The sequence below is a fragment of the Gallus gallus genome, chromosome 14, assembly GCF_016699485.2.
Source record: "Gallus gallus isolate bGalGal1 chromosome 14, bGalGal1.mat.broiler.GRCg7b, whole genome shotgun sequence".
NCBI lineage: Eukaryota > Metazoa > Chordata > Aves > Galliformes > Phasianidae > Gallus > Gallus gallus.
Genome location: NC_052545.1, coordinates 8,766,054 through 8,784,342, shown reverse-complemented (window position 1 = coordinate 8,784,342; position 18,289 = coordinate 8,766,054). Strand labels below are relative to the sequence as shown.

The window sequence follows — 18,289 nt, the reverse complement described above, 5'->3', positions numbered from 1 at the left end:
CAGATGTATGAACTGTCACTAGCAATTATTACTGTTATTACTGTTCACTCTGAGTGCAGAGTGAGCAGCCTTAGAACCCCGTTATCTTTTGACAAAGGCCATTAGCTTCACTTGCAGGTTTATACTGGCCTTGCAATGCAGATGAGACAGCTCTGTAACTGTACTGGACATGAGCTTGATTAGAGTATTTGGGATTGGTGGTGTTGTGATCAGTTTCTAAAGAAACATCTGTAAGGACATAAATGTCTTAGTAATTAATGATCTGATGGTTTACTACTTCAGAGAAGAGTGAATTTGATCCATATAGCTGGACTCGTCTACTTGATCAGCTTGATTCTGCTTTTTTAGAGCATGATAATTTGTAATGACTCCTCTGCTCAATAGAGGTCATGGTTTTGTTCAGCCAATGCAAAAATACAGCTCTGTAGAACACTATCTCCTGTATATGAATACAGCATTGTAAGGGATGCCACAGCCATCATCCAGAGTTGCTGCTATATAAGTGGGAGGATTTCCATGCAGGCACAGAGGCCTGGTGAGAGCTTGGACTTGCGCCGTTAGGCAGAACTGATGGGTAGGTTTTCAAAGGCAGTCAGTACCAGCCTTCCTGAAACTGCTGGGTGCTAAATGCTAATCAGTGCTTGCAGAAGCTTCCCCCACAGCAAGGTCATTCTCCACAGCACAAGATGACATGGCCTAAAAATTCTGCCTGGGTGAATTTAAGATACAAGAAAGAATTGTTGTAATAGAATATATTCATAGTATGCACCTTCTACAAAGAAAATGATCCATTTGTCACCAGAGATTCTAGTAGACTGATTGTTAATAAATTTTAGATTATAACAAAACACAGTGCCACAACCAATGTCAGATTTCAGAACAGCTGAGTCAACATATGCTCATGTCTGGCAAAGGATTAACTGTGTGTAATCTTTTGGCACAACAGTAACTTGTCACCTCCACAGCTTTTTAATTCAAGGAGCTTCATTTAGATTACAAAGAAGCCCCCCCCCCAAAAAAGGTAAAAATCAACAAAACCCCCAATTCAAATAATCTTTTCTTTAGTCTAAGTACAAACATTCCAGGAGATACTTAGCCTTGCAATGCAGTACTGAAATCAAGTGTTTCAGCAATTGGTCAGTGCATCAAATGACTTTGGGCAACAGAGCAAAGACTCACCATTTAAGCGAGTAGACTGTTAAGTTACTGAGTGCTTTCATTTTCATTGTCCTTGGAATGCATACAATGATCAAGGCAAAACAAAAAGTCAGTCTGAACTGTAAATCAGTGTCAAAAAACTTTGACACTGCACAGACACCAGGTAGAACACTCACCTGGTGTGGTGAGATGTGGTTCCATGCTGGCAGTGGCATTGAAGACAGATTCAAATACAGTTGATAGAAGCTCTTCAGCTGAAGAAGGTGGTCCAATTGTCTTTGCTATTCGCAAAATGATATCTGGAAACTTCAAAAGGAAAGAAAAAAAATAAGACATCTTTCCCTTTTTTAAAAGAAATCATTTTGGACGGAAATTTGTGCAGACCTCAGCAAAATGGAGGTCTGAGTTTGATTCCTTAGTAGCAGCTCAGCCTCTTTTGTCTTTATGCAGATGTTTAGCAAGCTTCTGGAAGGTCAACAGCAGGTGTTTAAGGAAAAAAATACTAAAACCAAAGTAAATTCTGAGAGATTCTCCCTCTACTGTGCCCTCTCAGATTCTGGCAACATCTGTGCATTGCCTGAGTGCTGACTGTATAGCAACAAACTCCTCTGTCTGTAATGTACAGCATGGAAAATACTTCATTTTCTTCGTTTCAAATTTGTCAAATAAATGCAAAAGTTGAGGATAGAGACCAGTTAAATTAGGAGAAATAATTTTTACTTGTTCATCTTCTTTAGGGTTTTGTGATGCTTTGGTATCTCTTCTCTGCTCTGCTGGACATCTCCCATTCAGTTATGAGTCCTATTCTATTTGTCAATTATAAGCACTAATTCCTGAGAAAAAGTTGATGACTGTGCTCACATATTTCTGCAGAATAATGAATTCCTTATTCCAGTATAGTTTACCCTTATACACATTATACACATTATAAGTATATAAACTTATACATAAAAGTTATAAGATTATATGAACTAAAGAGGGCAAAGAAACCACAAGACACAGTGCTGAGGCTATTAGTTGTTGTTATGTGTGCTAAACTGGCCCTTGGGCAAAGGGCCACGTGAGTAAATACTGATTTGATCAACATGAGCCCATTATTAACAGGATAAGAAACATAACTTTTATGGTTGAAAGGCAGAGGAATGGAGGAAATAATGCTACACAGTATACAGTTCTAAAAATATTTATGTCTGCATAATTTTAAACACAGCATATTTTTTTCTACATGACAATGTGCAATTATCACTGTATATGTGCAAATAATTGCCTAGAATAGAGAAGAAATCTCAGAAATTCTGATGAAGTAAAAAATGTGAAAGTGGATAAAAGCATGGTTACTTGCCAAAATAATTATTTACCTAGTTTAATATTCAGGTTACATAATCTAGGCTGTCATAGCATTCATAACCCAAATTCAAACTTAATGTTTAATAAATTTAAACATTAAAATAAGAACATACCTTTTCAGCAAGGACATTTAGTTCTCCTTTTGACAACTGAGCTATGAATGGTCCAACATCTAATGTTGTTTCAGCTGTCCAGTTCTTTGGAGAGCTGAAAAAATATTTGTGAAAATTTTATTAATGAAGAATGCTTGCAATCAAAATCACACTGAAACTTCAGAGCTTTTCCTATGCTGTATCATGTTTGAAAGAGAGATGATCCTACACCAGTTTGATGATTCGTGCATATTGAGCAACCTGGTCTAGTGGGAGGTATCCCTGCCTATAGCAGGGAGGTTGGAACCAGATGATCTTAAAGGTCCCTTCCACCCTAAACCATTCTATCATTCTATGATTAACATCAGACTGCATTTTCTCATATCTCTGACATACGGAGTATTAGTGGAATTCTCAGGACATACAGAGAAAGCCTTCAAACATTGCTTTGCCCTCTCTCTCCCTCAATGTTCGTAACATTCTTAGCATTACAGTGTCCAAGTAAGGAGAAACAGTTCTGTTCAGAGCAATTATAATTTCACATTTTCTATCAGATTCATACTGCAGTGGTATTCTGCTAAATGGAACCAAGATATCTCTATTATCTTGAAGGCAAGATATCTCTAAGAGAGTATGCAAAAGAGAAACGTTACATTCTTGCCAGAGGACAGCTTTGCTTTTTCCATGACTGATACAGCAGTGTGGTTCAAACCAGCCTCCAAATCTGAGTCATAAACGATATCTAACACACACTCTCCTCTGTTGTTTCAATATATCTCTCTGCTTCCTCCTCTGGCTCTCTCCATTTGCCACAGATGCCTGCAGTCATCTTTTTCTTCTCAAACCAGTGCAAAAGTGTGAGAATTCTTCAGCTCCCTGTGCCATACCTCACCAGTAACCCCTAGCTCTTGCCACGCCAGAGATTCTTACTGCCTGCCCCTCCTCAATCATTATGCTTTCTCTCTTTTTTGCTCTAGGACTTAACTTACCCAGGGTGTCCCTTGGGCTGTCGTTTGTTCTGCAGTTATCACATTACGCACTCAAACAGAAATGTCATTCTCGTGAATAGAGAGCACTGCCTTAATGACCATGCCTTAACTGTCAGCAGAAGCAAAGTACTATACCTAATACCTTACCCATATAACTCGAGGAGTTTGTATTTAATTTCAGTCTTCTGCTCATGGCTGAGCTGTCGGCAGAGTTTGAATTGATGAAGGGCTGTTGCTGTTGCCTTTAGGGACATTCTGGCATGTAGAAAAGCTGGAGGTAAGTGGCAGATTAGATTCCCAAGTAGGTCAACATCATATTCATCAGTAATGGAGCCATTCTGAAACAAGAAGCATTTACTTTGTTGATTAAGCTAATCTTGGCTCTTGTCCTGTATCACTCAACTGTATCACAACACATTTAAGCTCTGTGACCCTTTAAGGAACAAAGACACTATAGTTTGCACCAGCAACGTAATCTACAGTTTCTGTTGAAGCCATATTCTACTTCTTGCTCTTACCATCACAACTGGTGATATTTAATAAGCATTTGTTGAGCTCTAGTGCATTCTTTGTTTATTTCATATTGAACCACACATAAAAAATAATGTAAAATGCCTGCCACAGACTTCAGGTGACCACTCAGCAAGTGCAGAATCAGTGTAGTTCTGCCTGCCAGAAGAGTCCTCCTGTGGCCCTGCATGGTAAAGGGGCCACAAGCTCTTGTTACCATAAAACTTCACTCTGCAGAGTTTCTTTAGTCAAAAGACAAGGGATTGCAGGGCTGGTTCATGTGCACAAGGACATGAATATTCAAAGCTGCATCAAAAACTAGCTTTCCTTAAAAAAAATGAGCAGAAATCACAAAATCTTCCTGGTACAACTGTCTGTGCTACAAGCAGCTCTGAAGGATTGGCAATGGTTGGAGCAAGAGGGAATAGTTTCAGCTGCAAATGGGTTGGCAGGGTCAGGCTGTCCCAGCCACTTCACTGTGGTCAAAGACATTTCTTGAGAATATTTTGTAATGCACACAGAGGCAAAGAAAAATGTTTCCTTGGGCAGATAACAACAAAATCAAAACAGTGCATGAAGAAAATATAATACAAACAGGTTAAGAAAAAAAAAAAAAACTTATGCAAACGGTGACTGACATCTCTGCATGACATGCAGTGCAGCAATGACTGCAAGCAGAACCACAGGATGGTTGATTCTCGATGAGCTCTAGAGATTGCCTGGTTCAAACCCTGGGCTCAGTGCAGGTCAGCTACAGCCAGTTGCCTGTGGCCTCACTGGGTTGGGTTTTGCACATCTCCAAGCATGGAGACTCCCCCTGAGCAACCCCTCGCAGTGTTCAAACACCCTTCAGTAACAGAAGCCTTTTCCTTATATTTACTTGAGATTTTCTGTATTCCAGTTTGTGCCCCTGTGATCTTATCTTGGTAAGATCCCACCTGAGCCTTCTCTTCTCCAGGAGAAGAAATTACAAACAGAGGCATTATTTTGATCTACGTGAAAAATACATGAACTCTCTATGTTGATCTATAACAAATCCTCACTGCAGAGCCGTTTCAAAAGCAACTCTGGGTAGCTCTGGCATAACAGGGATCTTTGAACTCTTTCAGATACCAGGCTTCTGTTAGGAATAAATTAGGAGTTCGATAAAACTGCATTTCACTGCCTGTAGACAAGTACAATCCAAAAAACCACACATTGTTTGCTGTACTTTAAACAAGGACAATAACTGAGTCTTAGGATTCAGCTCTACTGGTCTTTCCAACAAGTTATTTTTGTAATTTTCTTTACAATATTTAAATTAAATATGTATTTTTTTCCAGTATTTCTAGGCAGCAATCCTAATTTGGAACCCTGTACAAAGGAGTAAGCACAGTTCATCCTAAGCAAGAAAAGCATCTTTGTTGAAACATGAAGATTTTCAGAGTTTCTTTAAGTGATGCTACAGTCTTAAATTGCTGCTGCTTGTGATGATGAAGAAATTGCCACGTATGTTACTGCCTTTTGGTCTGCCAGGCCCATCAGCTACAGTTTTACTGGACAAATACAGAGCAGGAGAGCCAGTGTCTCCAGCTGATGTCTATCTATAGGAGACCACGAGGATTTCTGTGTACCCTGGAGACTACAATCAGGCAGTATGACTTTGTGATGCACAATATGACAACAAGCAAAGAGAAAGCTAATCAGCGACTCGCACTGAGTTTGGAATTTTCAGCGGGTTCTGTGCAGTTCCCCCTCCGCCACTGACCCACCTAACCGTGCCTACCAAGCACTCCTGCACTTTCTGCAGCACAGTTTCTTTTTTGTGAAAGCTTGGACTCAAGAGGTCCACCTCAGTCTTCCCAAGGCTTTCAATGAAAGGGACACACAGAGGGCCTGAAATGTACTCCAGGTACTCAGTCCTGCAAAAGAATTAGAATGGTCTCAGAATGCAAACCTGACCATCAGATGCCAATATCCACACCCATAACGTCTGTGGAGACAGAAAACCTCAGAGATGAGTCTGAACTTGAAAAATTATAAATTGTAGTTTATAGAAAACGTGCTCAGAAGAACAACTCAAAACATACTGCTGCAGATGTGGTAGCTTAGGATACAGTAATATGCAACTTACGGAAGCACCAAGAAGAAGAAGGGAGGAATAGATGCATTGGAGACTTCCCAAAACTTCCAAGCCAAACAATTAATCTAAAAGCAACAAAAATTAAGATCTTAAGCATTTGTTATTTTTGAGGAAGAATGGCAATACAGCTTGTAAATTAGCATATAGAAAACCGTGCATCTTATCTTCAGAAGTTTAGAGTTTACTTTCTGCAGAAATCAGAGATGAAACACCCTATGTTTGGGCATGTGAAAGTGGTATTATTCTTTCAAAAGCTATGTATATCTATATTTCCAAAAAGATTACTTATAGAATAGCAAGTTGGAATGACTGTAAAAACTTCTTGCAATTCTGAAGTGCCAAGTGAAATTGCCCAAATGAAGTATGATAATGAACAAAAATTAATGCATATAAGATTTAAATGAAATATGTTAACAGACAAGTTCACATGTACAAGATTTGGAAACAAATCTGACAAAAGATCAAATTCCAGTTTACTTGCAGGTTGGATACTGAGTACATTTATGCACACAAAGTCTTTTTTCTGGTTTTACCTGATATGGGGAAAGCAGATGAAGATTATTTTCAAAGACTTTGAAATGGTTTAAAAAAGAGTCTGTGCCCATACTTTCAATCAGCTGACAAGTCACTCCTTTCAGAAGCTGTCCTGTACTGATAGGGAAAGCAAAGTTCAATCTTTTCAGTATTTTTAGCAGAATCTAGTCCTTATTCCCCACAACCAAAAGTTTAGTTTCTACAACCACCTCTCTTTTCTTTCTTGTAATCTAAAGGGTATCAAAACTTATAAATAAATAAACAAACATAAAATAGTACAAAATAGCCACATGAAGTCTGCCTTAAAGTTGTTCTGGTAACTGAACTAGATTATCATCCATACCTTAGGAGGTCAACAGAAGAACTTTTCTTAGACAGTAACTCATACAGATACAAGGCCTGAAATAAAAGCCACCACATTAAAAGTAAAACTTCAGTAATACAGCTGAAAGATACAACAACCACTGCAAGGTTTCTGGATGTTTAATGCTATCGGGTACTCTAAAGACCTTTTCAGAGTCCAGAATGGTCAACCACAAGGTTTGGTACCCAGTGGTGAACGTACTCTTCACATCAGTGATCGGCACTGTGGGATGATGTTAAACACATCCCTGGCACATGGCCATGGAATAATTAAGGTTTGAAGAGAGTTCTGGAGTCCACTCATGGTCTAACCTTCCATCTCTGGACAGAGCCAAAGGAATGGCTGTGTATGCAAGCATCTAATATACAGTACTGGAAAGAAACTTAAAGTGCCAGAATCTTTAAACTGTGCACATTAACACTTTCCTTTTCACAACATTGTCTCAGAAACCTGCCTTGGCTCTCAGTGACTGCTGGCTGCTCATGTGAAAACATATTTGGGGCAGTTCCTTCCTTCTGCCTCTGTTCTTTCAACACGTATGTATTACAACACTTTTCCTGTTCTCCCATCATACTAAATTGCAGTGCAATGGAAAATTCACTGTTACTGTTTTTGGCTTTTTACCTGGCTGCTTCTTAGTTCTTTTTCTTTCATCATTGAAGAATTATATCCATTCTCCTTCCATAAATCAGAAAGAGATATTTCTCTAAAGAAAGCTCCTTGTATATCTGTGACCAGTGAAGAAAAATCTGTAGATGAAGCTATCTAAAAAGTGTGAGAGACAAATACATGACACTTCAGAACTGATGCTTCGATTTACAGGATTTGTCTTTCTATTCTGCGCAATATTTCTCTTATGAGTATAAAAGAAAAACATGTCAGGATTAAAAAAGCCTTGGAAGTGAGCTAGAGGGAACCTTCAAAACACATTTAGTACTAAAAAAAAGCCAACAAAACACTAGAAATATTAACCATTGAGCTTATTCCAAGTCTCAGTAACATTTTAAATCACACTCCACATATTATTGTGCTTTTGTGCAGAATCTGCTACACACTACAGTTTGTAATTACCTTCCTGAGGATCCCCTGCTGTTGTGCAGGAGATAAGTCCGATGAGTACTGGGATGTTGTGCCTCGAATGACCTGAGAAAGCTCTTTTGGGTTCATTCTGTAGAATGACTCAGTGCTAATACCAGTCACCAGTGCACCCATTTGGCTAACATTATAAAATGATAAAACCTGCAGAGATAACAGAGCAAACAAAGTCTCCTGGATTGTGCATAAAATACTTATTTAAAATCAAACATTACTAAATCAAAACGATTTTTTTAAGTACTTAATACTTTTTCTTGCTCAGGGATGCTCTTGCCTCAGACATCTTTCAATTCAGACAAGACTGTTCTGGGGAATTTGTCCCATTTGCTCCCCAAGGTTCCTTTTTTTGGAAACTTTAGAGAGGACCCTGACCCATTACAGTAAATTGGACTATTTAGTTTGGGATCATACAAATTCTGCTGTGTGGGGCAGTGATACAGACAAAATAACATTTACAATTGCCAATTGCAATATGTAATCTCCCAATTACTAGGGTATTATATTACTTCAGGAATGTTTTTCTTTGTTTTAAACATAATTTTCAGACCACTAACAGTTCTAAAAGTCTCATACCAGCCCTAAACTTTGGAAAGTTTAGTTACTGGGAGGAAAAAGCCACTCCCACTTTTGAAAACAGAAGATAAGAAGGCTGTATCAGAGGTACCTTTTCATAAGAGAGGTATTTACTGGATAAAATCATAACTTGGCTTTTTGCCCACCCAGAGACTTGGTTTAGTGTTGCAATAGCGTTATGCACTGCTTCAGGTGACAAAGATTCCAGCTGGCCTGAAGTCAGCCCAACCACAGCATCTGACAGCGATCCAAGGGTATCATTCAATGTCTGGTTCTGCATGGCAATATTCAGGAGCTGAGATTTAAGCTAAAGCAAACAAACAAAAAATAAACAGATGGGAAACAAATCTGCCAAGAACCAGTTTCCAATTATCACCCAAAACTTCAACTGGAGTTTTTGGAATAGACACTGGCAAGCATTTAGTGACCACACACTTCATTAAAATCCCAAAGTAGAATGACAGTTGTCAAAGAAATATGGAAGAAACAGAGCAAAAAAAGAATGAGTATGGTGAGGAGAAAAAAAAAAAAAAAAGCTTTTATATTTTGCATTATACATTCAAGAACTATTTCATTACTTATTAGATCCCGGTAATCTTTCACTCTTATCTTTCTGGATTCAAAAAGAAAGTCTTTTCCTAATCCTGACAACAAAGTAAGAGGAAGTATGAGCATAGCACCCACCTTCTGAACCTTGGCCTGGAAACCTTTTAATTGATTGCATTTAATCATCTGATGAAGTAAAGCCCGGGCCACAGCGGCATCCATCTGTTCCATGTCATCATAAAAGCAAACCAACAAACCTAGCCTATATGAAGAAATACATTAGCTGGCTTCTGAGATAACAGCTGTCACTCCCAGGAAAGTGAAGTGTGGTATGGCATTCCCTACTGAGCTCAAAACTTGAGTGATTTGTTTGTCAGTAATGCTTTAAAGCAGCAATTCTAAAATGCCACATGGCCTAAAATTTGGATATGAAGGACATACACTATTCTCCATATTCATCTAAACTCCACTCAGATTGATTATGCTGTAAAAAAGTTTAAGTTTCACAGTTCCATTTGTCCATGCCTGGATGCTCCCAGCTACCAGATTCCACTGCCTCTGGCAGAACTGGCAGCTATCTCCACTTGGAAAAGGATAGAGGGCTATGAGGAAGTCTTGAAGTGGCTTACTGAGTTCTTATCCAGGTTTAGCAAATATTTTGTAGTCTACTTCAAATCCTGCTTGGATTTGACTTGTAACATTAATATGGTGGAGCAGCAGCAAGAGCACTACATAGCCTCTCTGCAGTTTCAGGCTTAAACAAAGCCTGCTGCATTTCCCATCAAACACAGTTCTTTATCCATACAACAGGGCCTTGGCTGAATTCAGTGCTGGTTAGGAGAAACTGTACTGTGGTTCACCATCTCAGTTGTGCCAGCACAGCACTATCACAGAGATAGTAAAAGTCTGCTGTGTACATCATCCCTGCTTTTAGTTCCTTTAGTCCCTCAGCAACAACTAGCTTAATGTTATAACAACCTACTGCTTTAGCAGCCCATCTAAATTCTTGGGACGTCATCAAACTAACACACAAATCAAAGAAACATCTATAATTGCACTTTTATACCAAATAATTACCTCCTGATGCATTATTCCATAACCACCAAGAGCTCTTCATCTCCTCTGGGATTAGCAGCAATGAATAATGCTACTTCTTAAAAGTAGAAATGCATTTAAACAGTCAGTGTGGTTAAAATGAGTAATATAAAATGAGTGTGTTGTGAAAATGGAATATATTAAGGACTATGGAGCATGGTATTTCTCTCACTGGCAAGAAGCTGGCAACTCTCATAAGTGGTAAAATCATTTTAAAGATTTTTAACATCGAAATCTAGAGTGTGGGCATAATTCTGTCACTTACATCCCCAACAATCAACAGTACTTCACAGAAGTCAGTGAGTTACATTGCAATAATCACAGAAGCTCCAAAGCCACATTCTCCATTAGCTTAAAACTCTGAAGTATTCCCCGAGGAAACTACAAATAACTCCAGACAGTGGTGTCTTAGGACTAAATACATCCACTTACATGTTAGCGTAAATGTAAATGTAGAGCATAGTGCTTTCCTGCAGGTAGCTCTTGCTCACTGCATATTTATGAATAAAAGCAAGCTGCATATGTATATATATATATATATATATATTTTTTTTATTGTTAAATCAGTTCCGTGCTGATTTGACAGCCCTAGAAGTGCAGTTTTCTGCTTGCACACATAAACTCACAAGCTCCTAACCATAACTCATCTCTGCTGTGCAGGACTACCTGTAAAGAAGACAGCAGGATGGGCTTTAGACCACTCCACTTTGTGACCACTCTGGTACATTATGAGTTGGACACCTCCTGCAGCCCTGATTGACATGAGCTAAAATTTCCTCTTTAAGTCCTAACTGCGATGTGATTTTCACAAAACACTTCCCTCTTCTGTAATTCAAACAGCTAATGGGGCTTGTGTCCTGCTCTCCCAATTTGTTTAGCTGCTGTACTATACAGCTTGATGGAACTTTGATTGGGTCCCACACACACTGCTGTAGTTCTCTTACTGCTAACAACTTCCTCACTGCAGAGGTAGAGACGAAGCATCAGCTAATTAGGCACACCTCCAAAATTCACAAAGTAGCAGTTCTTCACTGTTGCTAACCAGGGCTGGATTTCAGCCTGTATTTTTCTGCTGGAAGAAAAAAGCTATGCCACACCAACAATCTCAGCTACTCATTGCTTAGACTCTCCTCAGTTCTCTTCTTATTTATTCATTCTCCCGAATACAGAACAAGAAAAAACCATCAGTCTTGCCTGTAGACAGTTGACGTGTTTCTCACATCAAATCCTGATGAGTTTATTCTCTCCAGGAAGGCTTGAGCAAGCTCTGGTGTGATATCATACACCGTGTCCAACTGCTTTGTTGCATTGTCGTAGCTAATGAATAGTCTTATCTGATCAGTGCAAACAAAATCATTCATCAGGATTAGGGAATGACTGCATCTAATAAAACATGTTTGACACTATAAATTAATTGACTCAATGTATGCTTTACAGAAAGAAAGAGGATTTGGATAATACAGTATTTTTGAGGGTAACACTGCTGAACTGTCAAATAATTTGAGAGCCTTCTATCATTGGTCCTTTCAGTACAAATCACAGAGGCCTGATACAGATAAATAACTACATATCACTGATAAGTCCCTTTGAATTACATAAGAGAGGAATAATTGGTTGACAGTGGATTTAAATTCACATCATATTTATAAAACTCCTCTTTCATGTTTAAGTTTGCGTTTTGTTTACACCTTTTGTAGATGACATCATTTGACAATGATACATTCAATGACACTCTTTTACTTACTTCACTGAGATTAATTTTCAGAATTTCTTCCAAAGGCAGATGGACCATGTATCTTCCCAAAATCCATAAGTTTTCTGCGCTGACCCATGAAGCTGATTCATTGAAATCTGTGTTCAACAAATAGTTAGTTACTGCTACAGTGTATGGAAAGTCGTTTTTCAAAAATATCATGCCCACTATGTTATTATTGCTAAGCAATCAAAAAATTGCTGCAAATCAGAACAATCCTTTGCAGACAGAGTCGGGTTCCCTCCATTAGCTAGCTCCTAGCACCACAATTTTATGAACACATTCACTTTTTAATGAAGCTGAAATAGTATTGCAAATGTCTCACATTTTCTCACATGAAGACAATTAATCTTTTATGTTGTTGAAGAGAAATGGATGAAGTACAGGACTGGCAAAGTTATACTAACAGTATTAAGTATGAAGCAACATTTTTTAAACTTAGGCTTTCCTAATTAAATACATTATTTGTATTCAAATCAGGAAGGCATGCTATCTTGTAACTCTTGATGTATCTTACATATTATTATTGATAATACCACTGATTTCTGTAGTATGCAATAGGAATAACATGGAAAATTAATCATTACTCACATACTTGTATGGAAAAAGGTTAGCAAAAATACAAAATACTGCCTAACATTCAATAAATGTCATTTATCTAGTAACATTCTCAGAAAGTGTTTTAAATGAAATCAGGATCTCTGAGAATAAAGTATTTGCAGACCAGCTGGGTAATATGAGCTCAAAGACAGTTTTTTCCCAAAGTGTCCTAACTTGACTACTCAGTGTGATATATCCTATCTTCCCCACAGCTGCACTGCTTTGCATGTGAAAGAGCAACCAGGACATGAGAGAAGCACAGCAATTCCCAATCCCTCCTGAGCTGGATGATCTTTCAGTAACTGAGGGCTCACTAATGTTCATTAATAATCATCAGGCATGATGCCTGATGCTGTGGGATCTTCCCATTGCTGAGCACCATGAGGTGAGTCCTGCACATGATAGAATGCATCACAGCAGAGTGGTGATCTTCCCCTCTATGACTTTACACATTATGCAGATATTTTGAAGTAGTTGTGGTCCCAGGAGCCAGATTTTGATACACGGAAACAAGGGGGCATTTTGCCTTTCATTTCCAGAGGAAGAGGAGGAACATACACTGGGATGTTCAGTGAGATGCAGATGCTGGCTTCGATATGTTGGCATTACAGCCCTCTCGTGGAGCATCCCCTGCACTGTCCCAGCTGTGGTGTTTAAGATATATTAGTCAGGCAAACAGACATAGGAAAATGAATACAATTTGATTGAATTTTTTTTCTTTCTCTCAGACAGATCTATTCTAGTCTCAGCAGGAGTTCAGAAGTAAACGGTACATATCCTATTTAAATCTTAGAGAAAGAATTTGAGAACAGAGGCTTTGAGTCCATCTCTGTGCAGAAGAGGTGAACTGTAACAAGCATCTTTGGAGAGCTATTTGCTGTGATTAACATATCTTCTATGTTTATTGCAGTCCACAGCAAAGGCACTGCAGAGAGCTACTCACAACAGTCCTGTGTTAAACATGAGAAACAATTCAAAACGAAAGACAACTCTTTTGTTGACTGTTTTATGATAAGCAAGAAGAACGGGTTGTGCATAACATACCGCTTCTGTTATAGGGTTTTTGTAGAATCTCCTTCATCCAGCCATACAGAGCTTTCTGTGTATTTGCTGAGGTTTTGTCATAGAGGTCCTTAAATACTGTTGATCTAAGTGATACAATGGCATATTAATTCACTAATGAGTAAGCAAAGAAAAAAAACACCCAAAAGACATGTGGACAAATGTTTTTAGTAACAACAAGGTAAAAGTGGAAAGCTACAGCTGATAAAATAGTGAGACTATATAGTAACCTTTTTTAAAGTATACGTATCCAGAAGAAATGCTACATAGTACTAATTGTGATGACTGGGAAATAAATGGCTCACAAGTTTCTGAAAGCATCCTCCTGCAGATCGTTTGGGAGACTCCCGATGACATCAGGTTGGAGATAACTCACTGCTGACATTCGCAAAACCTGGCTTAGAATATCCACACAGTCCATAGCTCTCAGAGTCAGAAAGCATCTCTCCAGTGTTATAAGAAACAAGGTTCTGTTCACTCCTGGAATTTGGAAAATTCTCTCCCGAGTCTTTTCCCAGTCAAGAATAACATTTCCCATTTCCTGCAAACAACACAGGGTTAAAATAATGTCTTTCTGATTAATTCCATAAATTGTTCATTTTGAAGCCTCACAGAAAGCACCCTACAAACAATATGGTGCTATTCTCATGAAAAAATAGCTGCAAAACATGGCCTGGTTGTGTTTCTTCAGATAATTCCTGCTTGGTGTTGGCCACAGACCAGCTTGAATCTTTTTACAAAATCAAAATGAAAAACAGAAAAAGCCAAATGGCTCAAATTACAGCACATACTGTCATGAAAGAGTCAGCTACTTGGAAAAATGAACAGATACTGGAATAGAATGAGTATTATTTCGTATGTAATTTAGTATGTAGGCAACTCTAGAACAGATCTTTTCCCATGCAGTATTTCGTCAGCTGTTATTACAAACACCCCCTTCAGGACACCAGGCAACATCAAAGAAACAAGCGCAGGTAAAAGCCAGTCTGGCAGGGGACAGATCACTGGGTTGTTCCTTCTCAGATGTCAACACGTCTAGGACAGCAGGGTCAGAGCTGATAGTCCCAGGCCTGGTTATTTGTTAATGTAATTACTACCCATCTCAGAAGAACTAGGTGCATCATCTGAGAAGACAAAATTGACAGCTTATGGACAGGGCTTATGCTCTGTGCTCCTCCTCCCTGTACATGCTATACACCCATCTGGTGTGCTTCAGCAACAGAAGCTGCACTGCTGTTCCTTGAGAAGTGCATTATCCAGAGTTTGTCCTGGGCAGTTACCTCACATGGATGGGGAAACCCTCTACTTTTGTTCCAGGTTACTCTGCAGTGATGCCCATGCTGGAGGCCCGCAGAGAGGATGTAAAGTGCTGTCATGCACCAGGATACAACCCCAGACAGGTGGAGGCCACCCCCACTGAGTGGCACTCGCCAGATTTGAGTGAGACATATAAGGCGGGTCACCCAGACAACGCAGCACAAAGGCAAGAAAAACATCATGCTGTTTCCCCTCCAAATTGCCTAATTATTTGCTTGCACGGTACTTTAACAGGATCATTAATTTCACCTTCTCCAGTCATCCTGCCTCTTTCTAGCCAATGCAAACAAACAGAAACTCACAGAGAACAAGTGGTCCTACCCACCCCACAGAATCTGTGCAGGAAGGTCAACTGTTCTCTGGAGATGCACCTTTCTCCAGTGAGTAGACAGAAAATCCAGAGTTGGGGCTGACACCCAACCTTTAGACACTGACCTGCTGAAAGGGGCTCCTGCAATCTGCTCCAAGCCAGCCAAATAACAGCCCAACATGCATGGTAAGATCCCAAGTCTGGTCCTTTTCCCTTTACCTAAGCCTTTGAGAGCAGCTCTATTTCTCATGCAGAGACTTACGAGATAGTCCTTTCTGCTGTTGAAGAGATACTTCATTGCAGTCTGGAACTGCTGTTGATCAAGTTGTTGAAATGCAGACAGCAGCTGCCTGGGCTGGTATAAAAGGTTCTTCAAGTAACTCTGTATGGACGTCTGAAGTATAAAAAAACCATGCATTATATACATAAAATTCATGGTATCCCACTAGATGCATCTTTTACTCCCTGAAAATCTCCACATAAGGAGGGATAAGTGCTTAGTTTTCTGTACTGCCCATGTTGTCAGGGACCAGAATAACTACCATCAACACAAATGGAAACAAAAATAATCTAAGCGCAATGCTGGAAGACAATAGCTCTCAAAGCCTATTCCTGGTGTCATGAGTAAGTTCTCTTCAGTGAGGCATGTAACTAAAATACCTGTTTTTCCCTTCATAAAAACAAATATAATAATGTTTTTCCGCTTCATGGCAGAGCAGTGCAAATAATCTCTTTAAAGAGCTCTAAACATCAGGTACTGTGGGCATACAGTTACTACTTAAAAGGGGAAGGAAATGTGCAATTAGACAGGAGGCGAAGTCTGCACCAGGTCATAAAGCGAAACTACCCTTTCTCACATCAAACTGCATTAGCAGCTAACAACCTCATGCCTGTTTTAAAACTCCGAGGGGAATTCTAGCGTAGGAACAGAAAACACGATCAGGTTCATTAGCACTAGACTGGAGAAAATCCCTTCTAATTCCCACCAGAATTATTTCAGAATTGGTTAGGAATTTGAGTTGACACTGTGCTTTGTTGTCTTTGCATCGCCACCACCGCCCATTAACACAGTTAGGTCTTTGTTGTCCAGGGAGTTCAGGGCTGATTACAGCCTTAAAATGTTAATAAAACTCATCTGTGCAAATGAATTCTAAAGACACTGAGAGCAAACAGAAAGAAGTGGGGTCGCTCTCATGCAGGTTTGGAAGAATGTGGCAGCAAAATGGGGTTTGAGGAACTGCAGGGCTGTGGGCTTTGGGTCATGTGTCTGACGCCCTCAGAGCGCATGCAGGGAGGACTCCAGGTTTGGGTTAGTGGCTACAGCTCCACTTCAGTTGGTGAGGTTGTTGGATTTGGCTCCTAGCCAATCATCATGGCATAGGGTAAAGAAAACCAGCTTTTTTTCTGTTACTTCCCCAGTGACCATTTAAAAAAAGATATCTCAGAGGAGCCTTATAAAGTGGAAGCATTTTTTTAGGATGCTCTGGAGCCTCTTGTTCCATCAGAAGTAACACAAACTACAGCCACAGCCAAAATCCGTGAGAATCTGCCTTTTGATAGTAAAAAAGCACATGCATAAACTCAATTCAGAAACAAACAGAAAACTCCACATTTTTGCTTGCCATCAAAAGAGATACCAAACACCTTATTAATATTATTTAATCCTTGCATAATATTGCAATCTTTAGGGGAAAAGATAAAAAAACAAAAAAAGGTATTCCTATTTCCTACATCTCTGCTACACTGCAGAGCTATTAATTACTTCCATTATTGATATTCTTAACTTTGGCTACAGGCTGAGTAGCTTATTTTAATTCCTTTTTAAATAAAAACTTTGATGCATTTTAAATGGCACAAACCTGTAGGCTGAGAAGAGTAAATTTAACCTCTCGAGCATGGAAATATGCCATGACTTTTGTAACCATATCTGCTGTCCATGCATCAGAACTGCAAGAGAAAACAGGAACAAAAGTGCCAGCAAAATAATATAGCATATAAAATAGCTGATTTAGTCAAGACAGTAAGAGAAGCAAACACTATCAGTAACAACTACATGACACAAGTATTCTGGTTTTTGGCCTAACCAGATTAACAGCGAACATACTGAATGCAATGAATAGTTAGAAGAGAAATCTATTAGTTATGGTTTTTTGTTTTTTTGTTTTTTGTCTAAATCCATTTCCCCTTCCTAATAATATCAATTTTCTGACATGCTGTCAGTCATGAGATGAGCTGTGCGGTGGCTCCTCATTATACCTCTTCTGATCTGCTTATCCAAAGCAAGTATGGGGACTAATTTTTACTGCCTTTTCCCCAGCACAGTTATTAATGTCAGCATTTCTTCTCTACCCAGACAGATTTTCTCAAAGTACATCAGGGTGGAATTGAGGCTTTTACTCTGTTCCATATTTAGACAAAATTGGCAATAATTACAAAGTCACCAAGAGCTGGAGGAAGAGGGATGGATGGAGGGCGAAGCAGGACTGGAAGCTGACTGCACTCTGGAACTGCACCTACCTTCCACAAGAAGCCTTCTGAAATACATGAAATAAGTTAATTATCAAGGTTTTTGAAAACTGTAGCATGCATTCAGATTCTCAGCCTCATCCTATGCTTGCTTTGTGCTTTATCATGAAAAAACAGCCTTCTCCTCATTAGGACAAAATATTCCTCACAGTAGATCTAGATCAAAGTAATCAGCTACCAATTTCATAATGTTTCAGCTTTTTGGAAATGAAACAGATCAGACGTGAAGTGCAAGATGGCGAGAGTAATACATTACCTCTGAAAATGAAGTATATCGAGGAGAGCTACATGTGAAA

The 18,289-nt window shown here is 39.1% G+C and overlaps 1 protein-coding gene across 7 annotated transcripts in view; it reads right to left on the bottom strand.

Moving 5' to 3' along the window:
* OTOA (otoancorin) overlaps positions 1-18,289 on the bottom strand; it is a 38,540-nt gene that overhangs the window by 15,782 nt on the left and 4,469 nt on the right. For 4 of the 7 annotated variants that reach the window (XM_046900848.1, XM_046900849.1, XM_046900847.1 and 1 more), the window contains 18 exons: positions 18,250-18,277; positions 17,327-17,414; positions 15,730-15,861; positions 14,146-14,381; positions 13,823-13,926; positions 12,170-12,276; positions 11,620-11,759; positions 9,469-9,592; positions 8,876-9,091; positions 8,188-8,355; positions 7,741-7,881; positions 7,096-7,151; positions 6,752-6,869; positions 6,210-6,283; positions 5,844-5,997; positions 3,734-3,924; positions 2,619-2,712; positions 1,335-1,464 (listed from right to left, as the gene is read on the bottom strand). In XM_046900848.1, coding sequence (XP_046756804.1) covers positions 1,335-1,464; positions 2,619-2,712; positions 3,734-3,924; positions 5,844-5,997; positions 6,210-6,283; positions 6,752-6,869; positions 7,096-7,151; positions 7,741-7,881; positions 8,188-8,355; positions 8,876-9,091; positions 9,469-9,592; positions 11,620-11,759; positions 12,170-12,276; positions 13,823-13,926; positions 14,146-14,381; positions 15,730-15,861; positions 17,327-17,414; positions 18,250-18,277 — 2,301 coding nt within the window. Of the gene's footprint in view, positions 1-1,334; positions 1,465-2,618; positions 2,713-3,733; positions 3,925-5,843; positions 5,998-6,209; positions 6,284-6,751; positions 6,870-7,095; positions 7,152-7,740; positions 7,882-8,187; positions 8,356-8,875; positions 9,092-9,468; positions 9,593-11,619; positions 11,760-12,169; positions 12,277-13,822; positions 13,927-14,145; positions 14,382-15,729; positions 15,862-17,326; positions 18,278-18,289 lie in introns of all 7 variants that reach the window. The other 3 variants (XM_046900851.1, XM_015294557.4, XM_046900852.1) reach the window with 3 other exon arrangements.